At 38.7% G+C, this 26,426-nt stretch overlaps 3 protein-coding genes across 9 annotated transcripts; 2 read left to right on the top strand and 1 right to left on the bottom strand.

Annotated features, from left to right (window-relative positions):
- Window positions 1-4,583, bottom strand: rmi1 (RMI1, RecQ mediated genome instability 1, homolog). The gene is made up of 2 exons (XM_082188466.1): window positions 4,336-4,583; window positions 1-3,198 (listed from the first exon to the last, which is right to left on the bottom strand). Exon 2 carries the CDS (start codon window positions 3,165-3,167, stop codon window positions 1,548-1,550), a length of 1,620 nt encoding a protein of 539 aa, XP_082044592.1. The 5' UTR covers window positions 3,168-3,198; window positions 4,336-4,583; the 3' UTR covers window positions 1-1,547.
- Window positions 4,584-4,689: 106 nt separating this feature from the next.
- hnrnpk (heterogeneous nuclear ribonucleoprotein K) lies at window positions 4,690-18,560 on the top strand. 5 transcript variants are annotated; one of them, XM_082188793.1, is made up of 16 exons: window positions 4,690-4,778; window positions 5,797-5,906; window positions 10,435-10,532; window positions 10,612-10,668; window positions 11,299-11,342; window positions 12,086-12,158; window positions 13,345-13,458; window positions 13,533-13,661; window positions 13,739-14,055; window positions 14,600-14,653; window positions 14,779-14,821; window positions 15,439-15,451; window positions 16,541-16,576; window positions 17,252-17,313; window positions 17,386-17,555; window positions 17,631-18,560. In XM_082188793.1, the coding sequence occupies exons 2-16, from the start codon at window positions 5,849-5,851 to the stop codon at window positions 17,659-17,661; spliced, it is 1,299 nt and encodes a 432-aa protein (XP_082044919.1). In that variant the 5' UTR covers window positions 4,690-4,778; window positions 5,797-5,848; the 3' UTR covers window positions 17,662-18,560. The 5 variants fall into 5 exon arrangements, with proteins under 5 accessions (XP_082044919.1, XP_082044917.1, XP_082044915.1 ...); XM_082188791.1 differs by lacking the exons at window positions 16,541-16,576; window positions 17,252-17,313; window positions 17,386-17,555; window positions 17,631-18,560 and adding an exon at window positions 14,153-14,245 and having other exon boundaries at window positions 15,439-15,680; XM_082188789.1 differs by lacking the exons at window positions 16,541-16,576; window positions 17,252-17,313; window positions 17,386-17,555; window positions 17,631-18,560 and adding an exon at window positions 14,153-14,245 and having other exon boundaries at window positions 13,342-13,458; window positions 15,439-15,680.
- A 687-nt stretch (window positions 18,561-19,247) lies between these two features.
- qng1 (Q-nucleotide N-glycosylase 1) lies at window positions 19,248-26,284 on the top strand. Of its 3 annotated transcripts, none has more exons than XM_082188803.1 (6): window positions 19,248-19,457; window positions 19,676-19,763; window positions 21,132-21,474; window positions 22,763-23,019; window positions 25,535-25,730; window positions 25,981-26,284. In XM_082188803.1, the coding sequence occupies exons 3-6, from the start codon at window positions 21,138-21,140 to the stop codon at window positions 26,208-26,210; spliced, it is 1,020 nt and encodes a 339-aa protein (XP_082044929.1). In that variant the 5' UTR covers window positions 19,248-19,457; window positions 19,676-19,763; window positions 21,132-21,137; the 3' UTR covers window positions 26,211-26,284. The 3 variants fall into 3 exon arrangements, with proteins under 3 accessions (XP_082044929.1, XP_082044927.1, XP_082044928.1); XM_082188801.1 differs by having other exon boundaries at window positions 19,673-19,763; XM_082188802.1 differs by having other exon boundaries at window positions 19,644-19,763.
- Window positions 26,285-26,426: the final 142 nt, after the last annotated feature.

Here is a 26,426-nt window from a genome sequence, read left to right as displayed (position 1 = left end):
CATTTTTTATGCCCAAAATGCTTAATTAATATTCAAAGTAGTTGACTGTCATTCTCCTCTACCCTGTGTGCATTTCTGTTTAAGATGAATTGAATAGCCTAGCCTATTTAACATCGTTACAGGCACCTACCCAGCATTCATTCATTCAACTCTTTTAAAAGACGGGAATAAAGCACCAGCACACACAAGTAATCCTTTTTATTAGTCAAATTCATTTAAAAATGTAAACTCAACAGGTATGAAATATCAGTAAGAGAAAAACAGAGCAGTAATTCCAACAGGTACAGCTTGTTTTCATGATCACATTGCTGAAAACCAGGTCTTAAAACCCCTCGAAAACAATCAAAGCTCTGACCGGACCAGATATAGGCTATCTGTGAACTTTTAAATCCAAACTCATCTGTTAGATCTCTGAGGTCTTTCTGAACAAAGACTGTTGATGGTCCCGAGATCTAGATTAAATTTGAGAGGCGACAGTGCTTTTTCTGTTGTTGGGCCAAAACTGTGGAATAGTCTTCCGGTTTCCCTCAAATTAGTTAAACTTTCATCAGAATCTTAATTTAAATCAAAGTTAAAAACCTCTATTTTCTCCCAGGCATAAACCGTTCCTAGAGTTTTTGAGGCCTCATCATGGATTGGTGTTTTTTCTCATTGCATTGCAGTCTTTATTGGTCATATTTACTTTTTATGTTCATTTTAGTTTGGTATTATACAGCAGTGGTCTACTACTGTTGTTTTTATTGTGCTTTTATAAATAGATTTTGTAGCCTGCTAAACCAGTTATGAACGGGCTGGAAGACCAGCTGAGCTTAGGCTGGTTTTAGGCAATTTTTTTATTAATTTTTTTTACCTCTGCAGGGCAGACAAGAATAATGCAAGAAAAAAAAAAAGCAACATAACTTACCACATTTGCAGGAATATGGTCCACATGCTTCAAATGTTCCTTGCAAAGAGAAGACGCTTATGTGAACGTGCACACAGGTGACGAGAGTTCTAAATTGCACGAGAAGTAAATACAAAAATAAAACCAATCAAAGTAAAATAGAAAACTACAATAGATTAAAATTACATAAGACGTTATACATTTACATAAAATAAAAATTCTAAAACATCTTCTGGAAGGATCTCATTTAAAAAGTTGGAAAGATTTCCTGAGTTACACCTGCACCCTGTTACTTAATATAGTAATACCTCAAATCATCTGGTTTGTTGGGAAATAGTATGCTAAGAAACACGTTACAACCTCTCAGAACACAATAGAAAGCACATAGAAAAAAAAAAAAAAAAGTGATGTTGAAATGCTTTATTATTTTTTAAATTGATAAAAATCACAGAAGACATTCAAATGTAAAACCCACAAAAATCGAACAAAACAGAAATATTTACGAAAAAAGGAATACAATGAATTCTGAAATGTAATGTGGAATGCATTTTTAAGCCATTTTCTTGAGACTGAGTGAACCAAACCAATTTATTCCACTCAAATCTCATTGAAACCACAGACTGAATCAGTACAAACACTGTCAGGTTATGAGAATAAGTAGCGCTTACTTCCTCCGCTCTTTCACTCTTTTCTGTAGTTCGGAGCATTCTCTGTCCGAGATCGGACTGGCACTCAACACGACTCCTCTTCCCGTCGGATCCACCTGTACACCCATCATACAGCACATATCCACCAGCTCTCTCTGACAATGCAGGATCCTGCTGTCGGCCTCGCTGCGTCTCGCCGGGTCTTTCCGCAGTTCTCGGACCTCTGTTGCCGAGAAGCCAATGAGATTGGTCAGAATGGCGTCAGACAGATCCACGTCCAAGTACCCGGTTCCATCTGATATGGTGGCTCCCAGTTTCCACGCACCGCCACTGACGCGCAAATTTCCCACCAGTGTGACAATGAAAGCTTGTAGTCGGAAAACCTGAACACTGACGGGCGGCCAACTGCATGCCTGTAGTGTGCAGAGGTACACGGGAACTGGAGCGTCTCGTTCGCAACCAGAAGATCCACCTGTGTTTGTAGAGGAACTTGCACCAAATGTATCCAGAGCTTCTGGATGTAAGGGTAAGGGTCTGCTCTGGTGAGGAGTTCTGGAGCGAAAACTCAAAGGGTTAAGTTCTTTCGTTTTGGGATGGGTTGGTATCTTTGAGTCAGGTTGCTTGATTTCAGAGTGTTCCCGAGTACTTGGCAAGACTTGCGAATCTATCGGGCTCATCACACTGTCCAGCTCCTCTAACGGGATGTCATCAAAGTCCTCAGGAATGTAGTCAATCATATCATCAGCGGGGTTTTGCGGAACATCGTCAAAATTGTCTGGAATACTTCTGAAGTCATCATCTGGGATTTCATCCATGTAATCCCAGTTGTCCTTCCTGGATATGGGCGTCGCTTGCGGACGGGGTTGCGAGTGAAGGTGAGATGGTCTGAACGAAGCTTCTGAAGTCACGCTGTCATAACCACTGTCGGCTACCTGATGATCTACCACGGCCAGAAGCTCCCGGTCATCTGGTTCCTCGCCTTGTGGATGGTTCTCCTCAGGCAAACCAAGTGTCCCACAAAGCACTCTGCCTTGAGAGTACATCTCCAAAAGCTGTTCCACCTCCCCACCCAACACCTTCACGTTCTCAGCTTTCAAGAGCAACACCCCTAGACGTACGGCGATCGGCCCGACTAGCTGTAGCTTCGTGCCGGGAGCCAGGTTTGTACTCAGAGCCGGGATGGGCCGGTATTCCATACCCTCCAGACTTTGCACTCCATCCGTGAGCTGCAACATCAACACACGCGTGGGCTTGGCTTCCCACGGCCTCTGCGTTTCCTGCGTAACAGCCGAGACTTGATCGTTGGAGCGGTCGGTGCCCCGAATACGCTGTAGTTGAGTGTAGGCGGGCTGGCTGATGTCTAGTAGAGAGTCCATCTGAACACAGTGACAGCCGTCCAGTTCTGTCTTCAGCACCTCCGAGATCCTTTCGGGAAGAACCGGGTGGGCCAGATCCCGCAGGTCAGTCAGCAGCCATTGCTCCAAGACACGCTGATTCAGCTGCGACTGAGGCACGGATTCTCTATCAGCCTCCTCCTTTATCCAGTTCACACAAGCGTCCAGCCAGGCATGAGGGACTTGGACGTGGCATTCGGAGCGCAGCCATGCCTGGGTAACCTGGACTTCACCCACTGACATCCTCTCACTGTCCCAAACACTACAGCTTTACCTTTTAAACATGGAAAGAGGCAAAAGTGTAGTAAAGATTTAGACTTTTTAAATTAAGTGAAATTTAAATATTTTAATTCTAAGGCTTCCACATCCAATTATGATTAGATAATACATTTTATCTTAAAAATGTCATTGTATGATTAAAAAAAAAATACATTAAAATTATGATATATAGTTCCGAAGGTTTGGAAACATTTTAAAAGAAGTCTTTTATGCTCAAAGCCTGCATTTATTTAATAATAAAACAATTTAAATAATAATAATAATATTGTGAAATATTACTACAATGTAAATTAATGGTTTTCTATTTGAGTACACTTTAAATTATAATTTATTTCTGTGATGCAAAGCTAAATTTTCTGCATCATTACTCCAGTCTTCAGTGTCACATGATCCTTCATAAATAATTCTAATATGATGATTTATTATCAATCTTGAAAACTGTTTTGGATGCATTGATGATTAAAAATTTAAAAAGAACAGCACTGATTCAAAATAGAAATCTAATCTAACAAAATAAATATTTACTATCACTTTTTCTTAAATCAATTTAACACATCCTTGCTGAATAAAAGTATTATTTTCTTTTTTAAATAAAGAATGAAAAATACTGACCCCAAACTTTTGAACGGTAGTGTAAATTGTTACAAAACATTTCTATTTGAAAAAAATGCTGATTTTTAATTTTTACTTTTTTATTCATCAAAGAATCCTGAAAAAAGTATCACAGGTTATAAAAAAAAGCAACACAACTGCTTCCAACATTGATAATAAATCAGCATATTAGAATGATTTCTGAAGGATCATGTGACACTGAAGACTGGAGTAATGATGCTGAAAATTCAGCTTTGATCACAGGAATAAATAATAAATTATAAAGCACATTAAAATTTTAATATTTAACAATATTACTGTTTTCTTTATCAAACAAAAATGCAGGCTTGATTAGCATAATAGACTTCTTTCAAAACATTAAAAATAGTGATGCTTCCCATCTTTTGACCGGTGTGTGTGTGTGTGCTGAATTACTATTATTTTTAAATAAAAACCACATAATTTGCAACTTACTAAACTGTATAACACTACACTATACTATGTACAACATTTTTATGTTTAGTTAAAGTAAATACCTTACCAGAAAATTAGTAATTCCTGTGCAGGCTGCATGGTGTCTACTTTGAGAGATAAATGTGTTGCGATCATAACCTATAGCGTCTTTGCCTATACTACGGATCTTCTTGTGACTCCCTTACAGCGACTAAGTTAAGTTTTGACATTTCATAAAGTACTAAGAAATATCACAATTAGACTTATTTCATTTCAAAACACAACTGTACTTTCTACGACTTACTAGTCGTGCTAATCATGAAAGCGCGGTCATATATGATTGGCGTTTCAGTTGACCAATGATTGTCCGTGACGCTGCTGGAGTTTCGGTTATGCTGGTGTTTGGACCAATCAGAGCGCGTTTCTTTTGTGGAGGGAGGTGCTTTCATTGGTCCACGCTACATCGCCGTAGAAAGATAGATTTAGTGCGTCATTGTTTTTACGAAGGGGGAGTAAGACAGGAACAGGTCGGTAGGTACATTTCCTGATACAAAAATAATTGTATTATCGGTTTTATACAGTAAACCAATATATAATAGTGTTAAACAGGTTCACAGTTCTAAATGATCGATGTACGTTTTCGTGCACACGGGTTATTGTCGCAGTTTGCATTATTTCTTTCTTGCTAGATAACTAGCCTCTTCTGTGTTAGCTAAAGGAAGCTAGCAGTCATAATAAGCTATTTCCTGTACTGCAATTTCCACAGTTTGGCATGTGTTGAAGAAAGTGTTGGCGTTGTATTTATTTATTTTATTTTTCAGCAGGATACGTAGTATCTACGAGTACTGCTAGTGGAAAAATACTTGATGGTAGTTAGCTAGCTCGTTAGCGCCCTGAAACTATCTATTGTTAATTAGCCAGGCAGGCAAGCTGATTCCGTACAAGAAGATGGCGGCTAAGTTAATCAATTCTTTTCACAGTAATCCTGTGTTTCAAAGCACTGTAAGTTGCATGTCTAGACAACATCGTTAGGAATCATTTGGCGAATAGTTCGTTAGCAACACAGGCGCGTTCTGCCGTTCATAAGCCCTTGTGTTGCGCACAATGCTGTCTAGGTAGGCAGCCTAATACTTTTTGAGACACAACCCAGTTGTAGGTTTGTTTTTAATGTTCTTAATAGTTTCTTGTTTATTTTAGGTATATTGCATTTGCAGTACATCATTTTTCAGTTTTTTTCAATACTGGAGAATAGCTGCTAGAACATTTAGTTTCAGTTCTCCTTTCAAATGAACACTAACACACACACACACACACATCTCTCTCTCTCTCTCTATATATATACACACACACACACTTTAAAAAAAATAATTTCACTTAAAATAATGTGTTTTTCGCTAACCATGCTCTATTGACAAAGAGAAGACTCACTGTGTTCATTCTGATGAGATTCATAGAATAATGATTATAAAAAATAGTTTAAGAGCTGGGACTAGCATCCTATTAGATCATATGACATTTTCTTTCATGTACTATTTGTATTTTCCCTAAGGCATCCGTTAGAAAAGAGAGAGCTGTTCATCTCCGCTTGTTGTAGATAGATAATGGAGCCAGAAAACGACCCCCAGGAAGAGGACACTTACAGCAACAATGAGAGTAACGGTAAGATTTATTCTTATTATTTTAAAGCAGCGTAAAATTAAAATGGAACCAATATTTTGAATGTTGTTATTGTGCACTTTTTTTTAGTCTTCGTCTGATTTTCCCCATCCACTTCCCAACGGATAAAATCCTGCTTTTTCTTGTGCAGTATCTGGTTTAACCTTTTAAAAGCCAGACACAGGGCCGTCCCTGACCAATTTGCTGCCCAAGGCAAGATTTTACCTGGTGCCCATTGCATAGCAACCGATTCCACCTCATATTCTTACTCTAGAGCTGCACGTTTCTGGATAAATTGAGGATCACTTTTAACAAAACAATATGTAATTTACTAAAGATTCTGAAAAAAAGTTCTACAGGCTTATTTAAAGGGATAGTTCACCTAAAAATGAAAATTCTGTCATCATTTACTCACCCTCAAGTTGTTTCAAACCTGTATGAATTTCTTTTTTCTGCTGAACACAAAAGATATTTTGAAAAATGTCGGTACCAAACAGTTGATGGACCCCAATGACTTCCATAGTAGGAAAAAAAAATACTATGGAAGTCAATGGGGTCCATCAACTGTTTGGTTACAGACATTTTTCAAAATATCATCTTTTGTGTTCAGCAGAAAAAAGAAATTCATACAGGTTTGAAACAACTTGAGGGTGAGTAAATGATGACAGAATTTTCATTTTTGGGTGAACTATCCCTTTGTCTATTTATATTTAAAATAAATCAATATACTAAATTAATGAATCAATGCCTTTGTAGTATTAGTTTGACCTTTTAGACCATTTTTTTTTTTAAATCAGGCATTTATAAATGCTTGAGCATTTAAAGTGACAGACGAACACGTGCTTAGAATAAACAGAATGATATCGGTCGACCACTGGTGTGGACGCTAATATAGTTATCGTTTATGGAATGACGGACTTCTCTTTGGTAACATATGCCAAATTCTCCAGTCATTTAGTCCACTTAAACCTGTGAAATTCGCATTCGTCTGCCTTTACCATAGGTCTTTAACCCTGCTCCTGGAGGCTCACTGTCCTGTAGAGTTTCACTCCAACCCTAATCAAACACCTGAACCAGGCTCAACCAGCTAATCAAGGTCTTCAGGGTTGCTTGAAAATCACAAGCTGAAGCAGGTTGAATATAAACTTTGCAGGGTTGAAGACCTCTGGCCTGCACTATTAGGAGCTTTCGCGTCGGAGGAACCTTTTCAATGTTCCTAGAACCAGAGGTGGGTAGAGTATCCAAAAACTGTACTCAAGTAAAAGTACAAGTACTTATAGAAATATTTACTCAAAGTAAAAGTAATAATCTTAATAGTTACTTGAGTAAGAGTAAAAAAGTATCCAATGAAAAAACTACTCAAGTAGCGAGTAACTAGTTACTTCGGATCATATAGATCATATATATATATATATATATGAAGACTTAATGATGCAAAAGCCTCTGAGTGCCATCTGAAATTTTCTTCTAAAACAATCATTTGTATCAAGCTCGTATATTTAAATTCAGTAATTTCACTTTAATGACAGGTAGGCTACTTTTCATTGCCATTTAAAGGGATAGTTCACTTTGAAATTAAATTTTGGTATGTTTTAGCTTACCTCAAGGGCATCCAAGATGTAGGTGTCTTTTTTTCCGCAGTAGTTTCAATTTTGATATTTTTAGGTCAAAGCGTTCTTGTCTGTCAGTCATATAATGCAGGTCTATGGTCACTGTCTCAAACAGCATGCACAGAGTCCAAATTAAAACAATTCCCCGTCGTCCAAATTAAACAATTCCCCATCGTAAGTACACGTTGATGGCCTAAGACACGAAACGAGCGGTTTGTGTGAGAAAACGAACAGTATTTATATCGTTTTTACCACTTATACACAGCCATGTCCGAGTGATCTGATCTGACATGTACGCAGACTGGTGCATAGATATATACACACTAGATGTCGCCTTGTCTACGGCAGTTCATTGGAACGAATGTCTTTAAGGCGACATCTAGTGTATATATCTGTGCACCAGTCTGCGTACACATCAGATCAGATCACTTGGACGTGGCTGCGTATAAGTGGTAAAAACAATATAAATACTGTTCGTTTTCTCACACAAACCGCTCGTTTCGTGTCTTAGGCCATCAATGTGTACTTACGATGGGGAATTGTTTAATTTGGACGACGGGGAATTGCTCTGTGCATGCTCTTTGAGACAGTGACCATAGACCTGCATTATATGACTGACAGACAAGAACGGTTTGACCTAAAAATATCAAAATTGAAACTACTGCGGAAAAAAAGACACCTACATCTTGGATGCCCTTGAGGTAAGCTAAAACATACCAAAAATGTATTTCAAAGTGAACTATCCCTTTAAGTGTGAACATAAACATACAAGCTTGATAAAAATGCTCTTCTAGAAGAAAATTTCATATGGTACTTAGAGGCTTTTGCCTCTGAAGTCGTCATAGGCTATATATATAAAATTATATTATTTAGATTTTGTTTATTTAAATGACTATTATTATCAGATATCTTTGCAACAAAAACAGAAGAGAGAGGTAAGCATTATTTCTGCCATCTGTATAGCTCGAAAATCATTGCCTGTCCGGTTTGTATAATAGTAACTTATACAACTACATTTGGGTTATTAGACAATGTCGAAATAAAGTGAATCTGCAGACTGAGTGTTGCATTCAAAGGCATGTATTGACAGAAGAGTTAAAAACTCTTCACATGTGCTCGCGCTCATGAGTCATGACTGCTACTGAACACCTGAACACACACACACACACACACAAAAAAAAGTACATCGACGGATCTTCTTAAACTGGTTAACTGTGTCTACGGCAGGCAAAGGCATTCGTTTTCAAGTCGAGTTCGGACGCCACTGCGCAACAATACCGCGGGATGGCGGGTGTTCAACTGTGAACAATGGTAGCTTTATTTAATGTAAATTAATGTATATGTCCAAAAAAACGGGTATTGTCATACTTTACAATATCGTGGCGTAATAATCTGTTTGGTTAAATGTATTACCTGAGTGAAATGAAATCGAATATATCGTCCTGACTCCTGTGGAATCATTCATTCACAGACAGCTTACGAAGATGTTCAAGTTCAACTAATAAAGATCTTCATCGCTGGCAAAAATATGATGCATTTGAAGATTTGCTCTCACTTGACTGTACTGTAGGTCCACTGCCACTTCATCTAACGCTCTTGATGTGCTTAAATCTTCCTGTTACGACTCCGAGTCCAGTGTGAATTGAAATCGCTTCAGATGATTCAGCGCGTGCAGGGAACTGAACAGAATCAGGAACTGAATCATTCAAACTGATTCGCGAACCGACTTTGACAGATCTGCCAACTTGTTTGATGAAGTGTTTGAACAGAATCGACTCAAAAGAGTGATTCATTTGTGAATTGAGCATCGCTCAAGTCCAGAAAAAAAAGATACAGCGCGCTTGGAATAAACTACGCATTTAACAACACATATTGCATTAAAATAAAGTAACGAGAGGAACGTCGCCCAATGTAACGAAGTAAAAGTACAGTTTTTTCATTAGAAATGTACTCGAGTTAAAGTAAAAAGTACCCACATTCAAATCTACTCTTAAAAGTAAAATTTTTCTAAAAAAGTACTCAAGTAAATGTAACGAAGTAAATGTACTTCGTTACTACCCACCTCTGCCTAGAACTAATGGCGGAAGTACTCGCTTTTTGGCGTGTTCGTACCGCAGGAACTGGGAGCGATTTTAGTTCTAGGAACTCCTTTTGGGGGAACTAAATTAACTCCTACTTCAGAGTCGGGTCTAACCCAGCACAATAAGAACTACCAGTGATGTAAGTGTACGCCGATGGGCCGAACGCATGCGCAACATATTTATAGCCTATTTATTTACTCCACGAACGAACTGTACTAACAAGAAAAACAGTGTTAGATGGACCTCTATACCTTTAGGCTAAGGAGAAAATCCAATGCAACTTTGCAGAGACCAAGCGAAACATGATTATTTATTTCTGAGACATTGGGCATCAACCACATGGTAGAGATGCGCGGGGATCGGGCAGATGACGTGACAAAAAATTATATTTTAATTAAATTCAGGCGGGTGGCGGTTGAACCAATCAAATGATTGTTAGGCCTGCTGGTATAAAATTAATTGCACAAAGACGCGCTCTCTTCCCATGCAGTCAAAATTAACGGGAGTCTTCAGAACAGGCTCGTCCTAGTTAATTAGCCTAAAATGTGAATGACTTATTTTATTCAAGCTTTCTTTCTTTTTGCAAAAAAATAAAGTGCAATAGGTATTAATTAGTACCAGGCTAAATAGCAGCATGTTGAAATGATGTGCCAAATTGCGTTTTTATACCATAAATATATGGGTCAGATAAGAGAGACATCCAAAATGTGCAGTGTTGATGTGCCTCCAGGAACAGGGTTGGGAAACACTGCTCTAATATATGTCACAATACAGAAGAAAAGGTTGCTAGTTCCGGTTCATTGCAACTTTTATGTGATAAACATACGAATGCCATTTCAGGTAAGCGTTCCGCTGAGGATACCGAGGAGGACATGCCCCATAAGCGATCACGAAACTCTGACGACATGGTGGAGCTCAGAATTCTGCTACAGAGCAAAGTAAGTCCCTGAGTTTCCCGTCACTTCTGAGTTTCGTTTCTCCTCTTGTACCTCAATGCTGATTGGATCTTCTCTGCAGAATGCCGGAGCGGTGATCGGAAAGGGGGGGAAGAATATTAAAGCTCTGCGCACCGATGTGAGTACTCGTTTGTTTATTTTGCACATTCTCACTCTTTCCACACACACACAAACTGTGGTAGATGGAGCTCAGATGTCTGTAGAACTGGGTTATAATATGCTAATGCTAGTATGTATAAAAAGCAACAGAACACTTTAAACTCATCATCCAAGAAAAAAAAGATAGATTTTGTGGAACCAAGGCAGTTTGTGTTACAAAAACAGTGCTGTGTTATAAACACCCCACATTCTACTGTACTCTTTAGTTAATTGAAGAGTATATGAATCTTTGATACTGGCTAAAATAGTATTTAGCCTAGTACATATTCTCATAATCTGTTCCTCTCCTGTTCTCCATTCTCCTCCAACATTATGAGAATTGAAGTCACACTGAAAGTGTTTCCAATTAAAAAATGTATTCCTCTTCCACTCCCTCTCCCCTTTTCCTTGTTTTTTGTTTTTATTTTTCTGTTCATTTTTGGCCAATTCCCATATTCCGGATCGACTCGTACCGCCCACCTGCGTTGCCGCCTGACCTCCTGACTCCCTGGTTGGCCACACCCATAATCGCGCCCTTCCTATTGGGCGGCTTACTTGATTGACATCTGTGTGCTTGATTGCTCTGGGTACTTGGCCCCGCCCCCTGCAGTACAATGCCACTGTGTCAGTCCCAGACAGCAGTGGGCCCGAGCGGTACGTGCCACTCAGATACTCCAACCTCCAAGTCATATCAGCTCTGTTACTGCCAATATCAGAACTGTTTTAACATCCTTAATGTACAAACTGCTCCCTTTCTGCCATGAAACATGAGTATGATGCTGCCATGACGATCAATATGAATTTAAAATGCTGTTGTGCTATGTTCAAATGCCTTTTCTGTCATGTAAGGAAGCCCTTTCCCACCCTGTTTCCCTCTCCGACTGGGAAATGTCCTACTTCCACAGTTTTCACTTTAAAGGTTTCTTGCTAATACAAGGCTGAATTTAGTTATTTATGGTGAAGGGGCAGTGCAAAATATATTTTCTCCCTTTTGTCTGTTGCATTGTTTTACTGTGGCATTTGACTTCCCCCCCCCCCCCCCCCCCCCCTCTCTTATCTATCTCTGCTATTTCTCTCTCTCTCTCTCCCTTCTCTACTGGATTTGGGACCTGCTTCATTCATTCTCTCTGCACTTTTTCACCCCTCTATCCGTTTCATATCTGACCTTCCCTGTATCTTCACGTTTCAGCAACAGGAAGGAGCTTCAGTTTGTTTTTCTTTGTTTTCCTGTGTTCTCCACTCCCCTTTGACAAAGGAGTGCATGACTCTTTGGGGTCTGTTCCCCCTCACATTTAAATGTGCTAAAAAAAGAACTGACCGTTTTCTTCAGGCTGTTTGTGTCTCTAATATACGCTCTCTTCTCTCTTCTCGTGGAATGCAATTCATTACATTAACAGAATCCTAAGCGTCAGTGCTGATATTCCCACGGTAGCTGAGATATTGCTGAAGATCATACCTACTCTAGAAGAGGTGAGTTTTTTTTAGGGTTTTCTTTTCTTTTCACAATTCATATGAGATGGGAGTAGGGGTGATTTATACACACTTTTTTTTTTAGCCCTGCATGTGCCCCAGACTGTGATGTACTAGCAGCCAAGAAACAAAAAAAACAAAAATAGCACAGAAGCCTGTATGACTTGTCATGTCATAAGCTTTCATCATTACTGATCTCATGTGTGACTTGATTTTCTTCCTATTATTGGATGTGCAATTTTTAGGTAAATGTTCATGTTACATATTTTGATTGCATTTGTAAGTTAATAAAAATGCGACTGGTTGTGTAAAATAGGCATGTAATATTATAATATAGAAATATCAATCGATTTACCCCTGAATCGTAATCGTTTCACAGAATTTGAGGTATCAGCAAATATCGTACCGCTGGCTATGAGAATCAATATAATATATCGTGATGAACTGTCAGATTTACACACATATAATTTTTTTTTTTGGACCAAAGTATATTAAAAAATATTGTCATTTATATCAGCCACCCCTGGATGAGAAGTTGCACATTCACTGTAGGGCTGGGTAAAAAAAATATTGATTTCTCGATTTTAATCGATTCTCATTTTTACGAACCGATGTCGATTCTTAAATCCCAAGAATCGATTAGTCATCCTGTTTTCAGTTTATGAATGAACGGAATATTGTAGCTCAGCTCAAGAGAAGTAGCAGCACATGATCTGCTCTTCCGCCTTAATAAACATGAATGAGGATCTGAAAGTGTGTTAAAAGATAGAGTACAACTTATTGAAACCCGTATCATGTCACATGTAATCGCTTAATCAGTGTTTCAACCGTGGAAAGTGTCACATTTACCTCAGAAAAAAAACATATCCAGTGGAATCGAATCGAATTGTGAAATTTGTCAATACCCAGCCCTAATACATTTACATTTACATTTATTCATTTAGCTGACGCTTTTATACAAAGCGACTTACAATTGCTATATATGTCAGAGGTCGCACGCCTCTGGAGCAACTAGGGGTTAAGTGTCTTGCTCAGGGACACATTGGTGTCTCACAGTGGATTCGAACCCAGGTCTCTCACACCAAAGGCATGTGTCTTATCCATTGCGCCACCACCACCCCATACACTGATATACTGTTACTGTATACTTAAATGGCACCTCTGATTCTCTGATTGGTTGGAGCAGTATCAACATCATAAGGGGGTGGACTTTGACTGTGAGCTGAGGCTGCTCATCCATCAGAGTCTAGCTGGAAGCATCATCGGCGTGAAGGGTGCCAAGATCAAGGAACTTCGTGAAGTAAGACACTAAGATGAGAATTTTAACTATAAAATATGAATTTTAAAGTGCTGATCAAAAAACTTCTGTTCTAGAGCACCCAGACCACCATCAAGCTCTTTCAGGAGTGCTGTCCTCAGTCCACTGACCGTGTGGTGCTAGTGGGGGGCAAAGCAGAGCGGGTGGTGCAGTGCATTAGGACCATGCTAGAGCTCATTGTGGAGGTCAGATTGACACATCATTTGAGTGCTGTTTGTCACGGTGTTGTTAGACATGTTTCTCATTACCTCTCTCTCTCCAGGCTCCCATTAAAGGTAGAGCTCAGCAGTATGACCCTAACTTTTACGATGAGACCTACGACTATGGCGGCTTCAGTACGATGTATGAAGAGCGGGGCCGTCGACCAATGGGAGGCTTCTCTTCTCGTGGCCGTGGCAGCGGAGGAGGCTTTGATCGAATGCCCCCCAGTGGAGGTCGTGGTGGCCACCACATGCAGAACAGGAGAGACTATGATGACATGAGCCCACGCAGGGGCCCCCCTCCACCCCAAAGAGGGGGAAGAGGAGGGGGTCGTCCCCCACGAAACATGCCCATGGGACCCCCACACCACAGGAGAGGGTGAGTCACTTCAATCTATCTATATATTTATTCCGTTGAAATATAAAGACTGGAATACACTACATGCCTTTTGCCTTGATTTTCCCCTTATTTACAGTCTGGACAAGTCAACGCTAGTTGCTGAAAGTCAGAGCCAGTCTGCAGATTTTGGGCAGTCGGCGATGACAGACTTCACAGAAAAACGCGTAGTGTATGATGGGCACAGAGTGTCATAGGATATCACACATCTTTGATATTTTGAGCCGATTATAGAACATTCGTGTTATGTTCGGAACGACTTTAAACTAGTTCAAAGTTTGAACAACTTTGACGTGAAAGTCTGTTAGTTTGTAATCCTCAGTTGTTTTGTGTGATGTCCAGTTTTTCAATAACTGTAAATTTATAGTTGTGTAGTGTATTCCAGCTTTAACATAAATAGGGTCTAAAAAAAACGTTATAATGTTTGTTTTGTTTTTGCCTAGAGTTTTAATTTTGGTTTATCGTTAAGTATTGATTTATCTTCTTGCTGGATAAGTGTTTGAATGCTGTGTTTCTAACTTTACAGCGATGACCAGTACTCCTACAGTTCCCAGCGTGGCCACATGGACGAAAGACGGCAGTAAGTTCTTCAGTTGGATAAGTGCTGCTCAAGATTTCCCATGTTATAAGCTATAATGCTTTCTTGTGTTGTGTAGCAGTTAATCATTGTATGCCATATTTGTCGATTTTCTTTTTTTTCTCCAGTGGGGAAAGACGAGGACGCAATGATCGTTATGGAGGCAGCATGGTCAGTATTCAGCCTTTTTGCAATTTATTATTTAGTTCAGTTTCAAGAAATGACTAAATCTACATTTTAAAGACCACAGGCCAGCAATGTCACAATGAGACTAATCCCCCCCCCCCTTAACATTTTTATTATATTATTATTACTAAAAGTAAATAAAAATCTGTGCACATCATTTTAATTAAAAAAATTGCCCTTGTAATACTTAATCAAAAACATTAACATGCCCACCTGCTTGCTGCCACATCTCTTCAATAAGTTTGTCAAATGGACAGATGAGTTTCAATTCTCCAGCAAGAATTTTTCTTTCAGACTTGCATAAAACATTTGCTGCAATTAGTAAGCTACACTGATCCAATAAATTCCAGGTTGACAATATCAATTATTTTGTCTTTTGAAAAGCCAAAATACATAAACATATTTTATGTACATCACACATTTCCGTTTCATGTTGACTTTAATTTTCTTTAACAATAGCATCTTATAGCAGCTGTTACCTGGTGACAGATGATGTTTGAGTAGCTAGGTGCCTTGGAAATAGTTTTTTTTAACTAGTTAATTAACAAGTCATTTGTGTTTGAGGTTTTTGATTCTCACCCTTCTGTTCTCTTGCTTTACAGAATGATGGATATGGTAAGTTTTTCTTTAAATATGTCTTATTTCTTTGCATTTGAAATATATTTTTTTTCTTGAGGAACATTGTTCACCCTTTGTCACCTTTCAGTCTCACCAAAGTCTTTGAAACGTTTTCTTAACTATCTGACTAACTTATTCTGGTACTGCACACTTAGACAGATATCTGACTGTGTGAAGCAACTAACCACAATTTTATGTTGCATGCTGTTTAGGGGTGGGTTTATCTTGAATGGTTATTAAAAAATAAGGGGACTATATGTAGTAAATAGATGGAAGGGGAAATTATATTTCAATGCTTTGCCTTTCTCTCACCAAAAAAAAAAATATCATTCTCTTATTAAAGTATGATGCTAGTTTTTCCGTTGAGAAACTTGCATTCCCCTTAGAAACTCTGCATTCACTGAAATATATTTCTCCCACGACATATTTCCATCACAAAAGTTTTGCGAGTGAACGCAAGTTCCTTGGGGATATCCTTGTGTTCAATATTTAAGCTCACTGTTTGGTTGTTAAGAATAAACCAACAGCTTATCTACCATAATTTTGCTGCATATAGTTACTGTAGGCTTCTGCCGTTTTAAACATGGATAAATGGTTATCAACAGGGTCGCTGAAAAGGACAAACGCAGAAGTTTCTCCGTCTACAAGTAAGGATAAATCTGCAGCAACGACTGACATCAAAAATACAAATAATATAGCTGATCGAAGAAAATACAGTAGCGGCTACCTAGCGCTAGTCTTCATATGTGTGGGAGCGGAGAACAGGCAGGAATTAAGATTTACATTATTTAGCTTATTTTAGTTTTACTTTACACATAATTTTACTGGAAATAGGCTTCAAGTCAAGCCTGATCTCTGTTTGAAACATTTTTATCTTTAGCCCGACATACAGTGCAGTGTTGAGCAATGTTAATTTCTGGAATGCAATGGCCAATCAGAGGCGTTTAAGTTAGTCAGAATCCACTAACCGTTCAAAACACCAGAGTTTTTCATTTCCGTTAAAATTCCTGCCGTGAGTTGGGAAAGGCTGGGAACCACTGCTATGCAGTAAAGATTTACTTTTTCTTTTTTTGTTTCTCAAACCAGACAATAATTCATCTTGGGATTCCTCTTATCAGTCTGGTAAGTACGGCACCCTGTTATAATAAGATAGGGACACACCAAACCCATGGCAAAGAACTAGCGCTGATGAAAGCCGATGGCGTCGGGGCAAAAAAAGTTGCGCTTGAACACTGCACAGAATACGCCCCTGCGTGAGAGGACACGACTCTCTCATACCAGCTTCTGGAAGTAGACTGTATTCCAAAAAGGGAAACTGGAAGAGCCAGAACTGTGGAAATACAAAGCAAGCAGCAATTTACCAGTTTACACCAGTATCACTCACTACATGTTATTATCAAAATAATCCACTGTTCAAATGAGATGAAATGACAAGAATGGCAAGTGTCTGGAGTGTTCCCTCTTTACTCCGTCATTTGTTTGCTTTTGTCAGTTCCATCTTTTTCTTAAATTTTTTTTTCGCGTTTGCTAATTCGTTAAGCTGAACAGCCAATCAGAGTGATCGCTCTCACCTACAAGCTCTGCTGCTGATTTTACATGCAGAATTGGGCGTAAAACCACCAGCGGTGTCCGACTAGAGCCAAAGGTGCTGAACACTGAAAAAAAAGTACGCAGACCAACACTCAAAAGCGAGCCGACATTGGCCGACCATCGGCTTGGTGTGTCCCAGGCTATAGAGGCCATATATTCATATAGACTCTCCCATTATGATACGTTTCACTCTCTCCGTATGCTCAGGTGGAAGGAGTAGTTACAGTGAAGGGCCTGTGATCACCACACAAGTGACTATTCCTAAAGATGTGAGTAAATCCCTCCTGAAACGATACGATTTACACATGAAACGTGTATTTAACTCCTGCTGTGATTCTCAGCTGGCCGGATCGATCATCGGTAAAGGGGGTCAGAGGATCAAGCAGATTCGCCACGAGTCTGGAGCGTCTATCAAAATCGACGAGCCCCTACAGGGTTCAGAGGACCGCATCATCACCATCACAGGAACCCAAGACCAGATCCAGAACGCTCAGTACCTGTTACAGAACAGGTATGTTACAGATTGAGTGATCACATCACAGTGGACTGAAGCGTTATGTTGCTGACTGATCTCTCTGTTCTTCAGCGCTCTACACCTCTTGGGACGCCAGAACTAACCAGCCCTTCTCAGGATATCCATCCAACTGCAGCTCAAGTCCTCGTCACGGCGTGATGGCCTGACACACCCCTGTCTGCCACCTTTGTAGGAATCCCTCATAGAGTCATACGAGCCCGAGCCCTCTGGTTGTCCTTGATTGTGGATTTTGTGGGATTGTTCTTTCTTTTGGTTGTTTTTATATTAATTTTATACGGGCCAACTATCGCTTCTCAGAAATCTTGGATGAGCAGATAGCTGCTTTTCAACAGGACGTTGTTGTTGTTGTATTTTCCCTTTTGGAGTGAAGGTTTTATGGGTAAGGAAAATGTTCCACTATTCCAAAAGCTTGATCCAGAATGTACGCATTCACACCCCGCAAACCCACCGCCGTTTTTTTTTTTTTACTCCTCTTGAGTGCTCTAACTGCATTTGATAGAAAATAAAATGTAAATATCCAATGATTACTATGGACATATGAATATATCCTTTACACTCTGTTTCATTCGTGTGATGTTTCCTCAGAAATACAGATATTTTCACCAGGTACTGAAGGCTTGCAGTACTTTTTTTTGTATGTCTTTTCTCCCGTCTGTTGCTGGGTTTTTAAAATCTAGTGTTAAAAAAAAAGAAAAAAAAAAGTACTCTACCTCTGGAATTTTTTGTAGGTCTGCCATCCTAAAAGAAGGCTCGCAATCATCGTATGTGTTTTTCTTTTTAATAAGAGAAGAAAACACAAGTGGATTTGAAGTTTTAGACTATATTTGTGTCAGAGCAGGATGGTAATTCTCACTCTCCCTTTCTTTGTTTTATTTTTCTTATCTTTATTTTTTTACTCAAATTTTCTCTGAAGTTCTTCAACCAGGCACATTTGTAGAGTTTGTCATTTGTCTGAAATAATAAAGGAATTGCCATTTTTCAGTGTGATTTGATTATTAAACCGTGTCAGTACAGTTAATGTCCAATCCCTTCTGTACAATTAAAATGATCATGCCTAGATAAACATTTAAAAATTAAAAAGACAAATACCAATGTGTGTGTGCATTTTCAGAAATCCAAATGAGACTTTGATTTACAGACTATTGGCATGTACTTGATTCTAAAAAAATTATGTACCTGGCTGTTTTATTTTAATATATTGTATATTATATTTATTTTAAAATGTATATAAACATACATTCACATGTATGCCTAATATGTAGTTATAGTAAGCTATATAACTCAAAAACAACATTTAAACCCATTGCAGTACATTTAAAATGTTGTCCTGTATTATTCAATGTGACGTTAAATGGTTGCCTCAGACACTTTTGCACTTTGTTCGACAGTAATCTTGATGGCTTCACACCTTGTTTGTGATAAAGAAGTTTAGATATTGTTTTACAAAGTTGTGTAATTATTATTATATGTATTTATATAGCATATTTCCCAAGCTCAAGGCCGCTTCACAATAACAGTAAGGAACAAACAGTCATTTTACACATTGTACAAAAACTACTCTGTACACATGGCAAACTAAATTTGATAATGTTAAATGTCCCGGTTTGCAATGTTTTATAGCAACATTCAACAACCCGAAATAATATGTTTGCGCATTTTCGCGCATCTATAATCAGCTTGAAGCAAGAACGGCCAGACAAAAATCCGCATGATGTTGCAGCCTTGAGCCTTCACGTGCTATCGGAACTATCGTAAATACTAGTTTCCTAGTTTAAAACAATAGGACATGAACGCCCTCTCAAGTCACGACTTCAGAAGTGGGAACTGGAAAGAAACTGATAGCACGTGAAGACACGAGTATTAGCATTAAAACTAGAGGTAAGAAGTAGCTTGGCCAACACGGACATTAAAAGCTACAGCGGGTTTATTTCCAAATTCAAATTGTTACTATGTGCAATAGGTGCGAGGAGAAAAGGCAGTAAATCTGCAGTAAATAAACAGCAATTATGTACTTTGTACCAAGAGACATTCTCACACAGACCCTCCTTCTCTCTCTCCTCACAGCTCACTAATACTGTAACGTTATATTCCAGCAGGTCTGAAAATTCAAGTAAGATTGCTCGATTACACGATTTAAAAGGACTTCAATTTGAGTGGCGACGATTTTTGGACACGGGCTTTTCAGTAAGTACAATTTAAAGAGGCTCATGACACAAAATGCAAGTTTCCAGAAATGTTTTGAATTATGATAAATATTACAGTTGTTGGAAAATGGTCATAAAATAAGGATTGAGACATCTACAACATTTTAATAGAATGATTCAATTTTTGAATAACACAAAGATGGAATAGCATAGGCTACTTCTCAATTTCAACAGTAGTAGCCTATAACTTTCCTGTATGCATGGCATATTCAGATGACTTGTGCATTAAAGGGAAAGTTCACCCAAACATGAACATTTTGTCATCATTTACTCACCCTCAAGTTGTTCCAAATCTGTATGAGTTTCTTTCTTCTGCTGAACACAAAAGAAGATATTTTGAAGAATGTTGGTAACCAGACAGTTGATGGCACCCATTGACTTCCATAGTATTTTTTTTCTTCCCTACTTGACAAAAGTCAAGTCACCTTTATTTTTATATAGTGCTTTATACAATACAGTTTGTTTTTTTTAATCAGCTTTACAGGGATAAACAGGAAAATTATGATTGCTGCAAACAGAGTTCAATTCTGCATTGAAGCAGCTCTAAAAAAAGACAATCGTGTCATTATTCAGTGTTGATTCAGTTCAGTTCAATAACTGTGTAAAGTTCATCGATTATGAAACGAGTATGATTCAGCTATAAGCAGTGCAGGTAGTAACTGAATACATGTAATCTGAATTACTTAATCAGATTCCAAAAATTAAGTACGTGTAATTCAATTATATAAAATTTTTAAATACTAGTATTCAGACTACAGTTTCTTTTTTAATTTTAAAAGTGAATTACTAAATAGCTTTTTATTAAATTCACAAACCTCCTGCAGTTCCATCACGAACCCCAGACTGGGAAACCCTGACATAAAGTAATGTTTAGTGCACTTTATATTGTTGATAACAAAGAATGGAATGTATTTTCGTTCTCCTTGTATTTGTATATCAATTTGGTACAATATTAACCTATTCAGTTCAATGTGATAAACGAGTTAGGTCAAAAGTAATCTAAAACTTAGTCAGATTATATTACCTAAAATGTGTAATGTAATGGATTACTAAATAAAAATGTTGTCATGTAATCTGGAATCTAGATGTAATCCATCCAGCACTGGCTATAAAGCAGCTCTACAGAAGACAATAGTGTTGTTATTCAGTTTGAGTCAGTTCAGTGTTCATTCACTTAAATTCAATAAACAGTGTCGATGTTGCAAAATTCGTCAATTATGAAACAATGTTGAATCGGCTATAAAGCAGCTCTGCAGAAGTACAGTGATGTCACAGCACAATTCAGTTCAGCTTTAAGTATTCAGTTGTGAACATAGCCAGAGTCTCAAATTGTTTCTTCCCAAAACAGAAAACAATGGAGGAGCCACTGTCCCCTCGAGAGTCTGGTCAGTTTGTGGCCGAGCGGAGTCAAGATGTGTTTGTGGATGAAGATGGTGTTAAACGTGTGGCACAGATGATTTATGAGCTCCGTGAAAGCGAAGAATTCACAGCCAGCGGCTGGAAAAAGATGAATCCGCTCGCACCTTCACCAGACTCAGATGATGCCATCAACTGGGTGTTTGTGACAGACACCATGAACTTCTCCTTCTGGCCTGACAAGGAGGAGGAACAGTGTGAGGTCACGTGTAGGGGAAACACCTACCGAGGGTACATGTCTCTCTGTGCTGCTGTGACCAGGGCTATGGATGAAGGTGACTGAATATGTACACTATATTGCCAAAAGTATTGGGACACCCCTCCAAATCATTGAATTCAGGTGTTCCAATCACTTCCATCGCCACAGTTGTATAAAATCAAGCACCTAGGCATGCAGACGCTTCTACAAACATCTGTGAAAGAATGGGTCGCTCTCAGGAGCTCAGTGAATTCAAGCGTGGTACCATGATAGGTTGCCACCTGTGCAATAAGTCCATTCGTGAAATTTCCTCACTACTAAATATTCCACGTTCAACTGTTAGTGGTATTATAACAAAGTGGAGGCATTTGGGAACAACCGCAACTTAGCCACAAAGTGGTAGGCCACGTAAAATCACAGAGCGGGGTCAGCGCATGCTGAGGCTCACAGTGAGCAGAAGTCGCCAACTTTCTGCAGAGTCAATATCGGCAGACCTCCAGACTGTGTGTGTCCTTCAGATTAGCTCAAGAACAGTGTGTAGAGCTTCATGGAATGGGTTTCCATGGCCGAACAGCTGCATCCAAGCCTAACATCACCAAGTGCAATGCAAAGCATGGGATGCAGTGGAGTAAAGCATGGGATGCAGTGGAGTAAACCACTGGACGAGCAGTGGAGTAAAGCACGCCGCCACTGGACTCTAGAGCAGTGGAGACGTGTTCTCTGGAGTGACGAATCACGCTTCTCTGTCTGGCAATCCGATGGACGAGTCTGGGTTTGGCGGTTGCCAGGAGAACGGTACTTGCCTGACTGCATTGTGCCAAGTGTAAAGTTTGGTGGAGGAGGGATTATGGTGTGTGGGGTTGTTTTTCAGGGGTTGGGCTTGGCCTCTTACCAGTGCACAAAGCAAGGTCCATAAAGACATGGATGAGTGAGTTTGGTGTGGAGGAACTTGACTGGCCTGCACAGAGTTCTGACCTCAACCTGACCGAACACCTTTAGGATGAATAAGAGCAGAGACTATGAGCCAGACCTTCTCGTTCAACATCAGTGCCTGACCTCTCAAATGCGCATCTAGAAGAATGGTCAAAAATTCCCATAAACACACTCCTAAACCTTGTGGAAAACCTTCCCAGAAGAGTTGAAGCTGTTATAGCTGGAAAGGGTGGGCCAACTCCATATTAAACTCTACGGATTAAGAATGGGATGTCATTAAAGTTCATGTGCATGTAAAGGCAGACGTCCCAAAACTTTTGGCAATATAGTGTATCTCTCTGAATTTACATCCTTTTCATTTTATAAGAATACTTTTTATGGACTGTGAAATTTCAACTCTTAAGATATGTGTATGTGATGTCTTTATTTAGGAGTGCCCATTACGAGCCCTGCCTACTTCTCTCAGATCAGTGAGGCCCAGCTGGCGAAAGTCCTGCGTTCAGACAGCGCTACTAGCATGCCCATGCTGAAAGAGCGTCACCAGGCGCTAACAGAGGCCGGACGAGTGCTCATGGAGAATGGTGGATCCTTCCGGATGTTCATGAGTCATTGTGAGAATGATGCGGAGAGGATGGTGAAGTATATTGTTCAGAATATACCGTCATACAGAGATGAAGCCACGTATGAGGTAAAAATATTCACATCAAACATTTGAAATCAATAGTACAATTTCAGTTTAGCCATTTAAAGCATGGCTTTTGAAGAACTTTAGTTATATTTGTAAGGCTGGAAGCTTACGCTGCTATTTAGAACCAATAATCGGAACAAAAGGCAGTTGAAGGATAACGTGTAATTCTATCTGACTCCAATATAATTAATCTGACTCCATTAAAGTTGTTGTTATTCTTTAACCTCTTATTCTGTAAAGGTAAAGGTCTTTCTTAGAACTAATAGGAAAATGTAGGATTTAACCTGAACGTTTAGATAACGAAAGTTATAATCACTTTAGCTTTCAACGTAATCAGTGATAAAAGGAAAGATTCTCAAAGCCTTTAAAGCAGGCAAAGTTATTTATTAAGTTACGTTTAAATATACAGACAGTAGAATGGAACAACATACTGTATAGAAACTCAGTTGTAACAAATAATGCACTGTCGTGCAAAAGAGGCCGTAAAAGCCTTTCTTGTAGTATGAGGTTACGCACCGGTGTGCGAGAGTGGCGGGGTTAAAGCCTTTCTCCTAGATCAACAGTTACCTTTCCTTCTTATACCCTGAGCAAAGCTTTGTTAAACATGAGTGGAATACCAACACCAAAACCAACCGACAGGAAACCAAAAGATGAGGCAAATGGGTGGTGATCAAGAGGGGGAGAAGAACATTAACATATTCTCCTCAATGCATGTTTAACCAATAGTACCTAGATTGTACATTAGGATACTTTAATATCTCTATTAAGTTCACCACTATTCATTTCAGTTTATAGGCTGTCAGATGAGACCAAACATGGCATAGTTACATATTAGAACACACTAGTAAATAAACAGTATGTAGTTGAAAGCATACGTCCTGTGAAGCAAATGGTACAGACGTGTCATTGAGGTGCAAACGACTCTGTCTCTCCCGACAGAACCATCCTGTGCCTGGAGTGTCCCAACAGTCCTCAATCAGCATATTGATGAAACCCTTGTACTAGATAGGCATTAGCATACTGTGATGATGAAGGCCATTGTGCCACGTTTAATTCACATGTATACCTTTAAAAGGCTTTTTGAAGTACTAGGGCAGTAAAGAGTTCTGTCCATATTTGCTCAGCCCTACAAACTTGCTTAGCTTTCACTTGCATGTAAGATGCTTTGTGAAAAATAAGTGTATTGAATGTGCACTTGTTGTGTACTTCAAATCTTAAAAGTGTATTTAAGAAAAACTGTCCTTTCAAATATAATTTTACTGAAATTAAAGGCCACTTAAGTGTTCTTAAAGTACACTTTTCATAATCTTCTGTTGTGCTTTAAAGAAGACCCCTTTTCAAAGTCTTGATTTGGTTTTTGCGGTCTACTAAGAATAGGTTTTCATGCTTGAATGTTCAAAAAACAACTTATTTTTCACATATTTGACATTTTTGCAGCTCCTCTCTTCCAAGTCTGTCAGTAACTCTCTGGAGTGCGTTTCCCGAAAGCATCGTTATCCAACTATGATCGCAATGTCCATTGAACTCTATTGGTAACGATGGAACTTGTGACCATAGTTGGCTTTGCGAAACGCACCCCTGTTTTGTTCCTGTCTCTATGAAGCTCCTCCTTGCATGAGTTTAAAACTAACTCAATCAGGCCTCACCCCTTTTTTGCTTATGCCTTGGACGGGAATTATTTAAATGAGGGATATTGTGAGGTGTTCGTTCCCTAAAAAAAAAACTACAATGGAGGCGTGACACTGATATAGAGAATTGCTTAGTGACTTTGTGCTTTCTAAATTTGCTGACCTTTTTCATGCTCAAACAGCAAGTTAAAAAGCATAAGTCCTCTTTAAATATGTACACTTATGTGTTTACTAACAAACTATAGAAAATGTAAAGTACTTGATTTTGTTTTTTTAATGTACTAAATTACAACTTTATCATTATAAATGTGTAATTTCAAATATGTATGAAAATACAGTTTAAATAGAAATTACTTTACATTTAGTTTACTCAAATGATTGTCAGTATATTTGGCATTATCCATATTTCAAAAACAATAGAAGTGGTTATAAAATGACAAAGTTCTTAAGTCCTACTTCAAAAAAGCACTCTTAATTTCAACTAATTGCATTTAATATAAATGTAAACTACAATACATTTTCAATAAATTGCAAATAATATGCAATTAAGAGTCTGGAAATATTACATTTAGTCTTTGTACTTAAGTATATTCTTTTAAAGTGTCCCTTATGCTATTTTAAAGGCTCCTCATTTTATTTTTAAGGTGTCCTAAAAGAGGTTTATATTACATGCACCATGAATTTTTTAAACTTTGCAGACCTTTTACATTCACAGACAGCTATAACACGCTTTATGAAAGGTAATATCTGAAAAGAAGCATAATAGGGGAACTATAATAAAGTATATTATTTCTGTAATAAGCACTATTTTTAAAAGTATTCTAAAGTGTACTTTTTCACAAGGTATGTCACGTCATGACATATGTAATATTTTGTTGATATTGTAGGGTAAGAGGATCTCGTTTTACAAGAGGGCTCAAATCCTTGTGGCGGACGTGTGGGGCATCATGGAGGCCCGAGGGGAGGGGAACATCCCGAACCTTGACTACCTGACCATGTTCGCTGACTACAGGGTACCACAAGGCCTCGTGTACCTTGGGGCTTTACGCTACTCTGATGCCCTAATGGAGACACTGAAAAACGGTTTGTTGTGCCTTTATTCTAGTTGTCCTATTTATTTAGTCTGGAGATTTTTTTGCTAAATTGTAAAAAAAACAACTTTATTCGGTTTGAAAGACTCCAACATGCATGCGATTATGGGTGAATTTAAAAAAAAAAAAAACCTTTAGGTCACATTGCATTGAAATATGGATTTCTTGACAGGTTTTGTGAGATACATGATAGACAGATACTCTTGGCAGTATTGTTGTAGTGATGATTAGTTGTTTCACAGGTGAATTGTTGAGCTCCGGTGAGAGGCGAGAGGTGGAGATCAGGGGTTGCTCCATCTGGTGTGTGGAGAGAATCCGGCACCATCTGTGGAAGCTTGTGGAGGAGAGAGATGGGAAGAGCTGTCACATCAACTCTGCTCTTATTGATTTTTACCTGTGGCCATATGCTAAAAAACACCACAAAGAAATGGCTCATATTCCAATACATCACACTCGCTGCATCTACTATTGACAGCATCATCTTTTTTTTCCACGTTCTTTTTTGTATCATTCTGTTTATACCTTTAAATAAAGTTATGAAAAGGAGGTGATTTACATTTGGTATAAATCTTGTTAACAAGAGAATAGAGGGGAACCAGTCATTATGCCTGTATATCAACACAACAGTCAAAACTACATTTCCAACAACAAGTCAGTGTTGAGTAACGTAGATTTTAAACATTACTGT

Source organism: Leuciscus leuciscus (assembly GCF_965113295.1).
Source record: "Leuciscus leuciscus genome assembly, chromosome: 13".
Taxonomy (NCBI): domain Eukaryota; kingdom Metazoa; phylum Chordata; class Actinopteri; order Cypriniformes; family Leuciscidae; genus Leuciscus; species Leuciscus leuciscus.
Note: the sequence above shows the minus strand (reverse complement) of the source record. Positions and strands in the feature narration are given on the sequence as shown.

What these genes read in the sequence shown, in the direction of transcription:
- qng1 (XM_082188803.1), top strand. Translation starts at nt 21,138, where the DNA reads ATGGAGGAGCCACTGTCCCCTCGAGAGTCTGGTCAGTTTGTGGCCGAG. An exon ending in GACCAGGGCTATGGATGAAG is followed by an intron (nt 21,475 to 22,762) that starts GTGACTGAATAT and finishes GTCTTTATTTAG; the next exon opens with GAGTGCCCATTACGAGCCCT. An exon ending in GAGATGAAGCCACGTATGAG is followed by an intron (nt 23,020 to 25,534) that starts GTAAAAATATTC and finishes TTGATATTGTAG; the next exon opens with GGTAAGAGGATCTCGTTTTA.
- hnrnpk (XM_082188793.1), top strand. Translation starts at nt 5,849, where the DNA reads ATGGAGCCAGAAAACGACCCCCAGGAAGAGGACACTTACAGCAACAAT. An exon ending in GAATTCTGCTACAGAGCAAA is followed by an intron (nt 10,533 to 10,611) that starts GTAAGTCCCTGA and finishes TCTTCTCTGCAG; the next exon opens with AATGCCGGAGCGGTGATCGG. An exon ending in AGATCAAGGAACTTCGTGAA is followed by an intron (nt 13,459 to 13,532) that starts GTAAGACACTAA and finishes CTTCTGTTCTAG; the next exon opens with AGCACCCAGACCACCATCAA.
- rmi1 (XM_082188466.1), bottom strand. Translation starts at nt 3,167, where the DNA reads ATGTCAGTGGGTGAAGTCCAGGTTACCCAGGCATGGCTGCGCTCCGAA.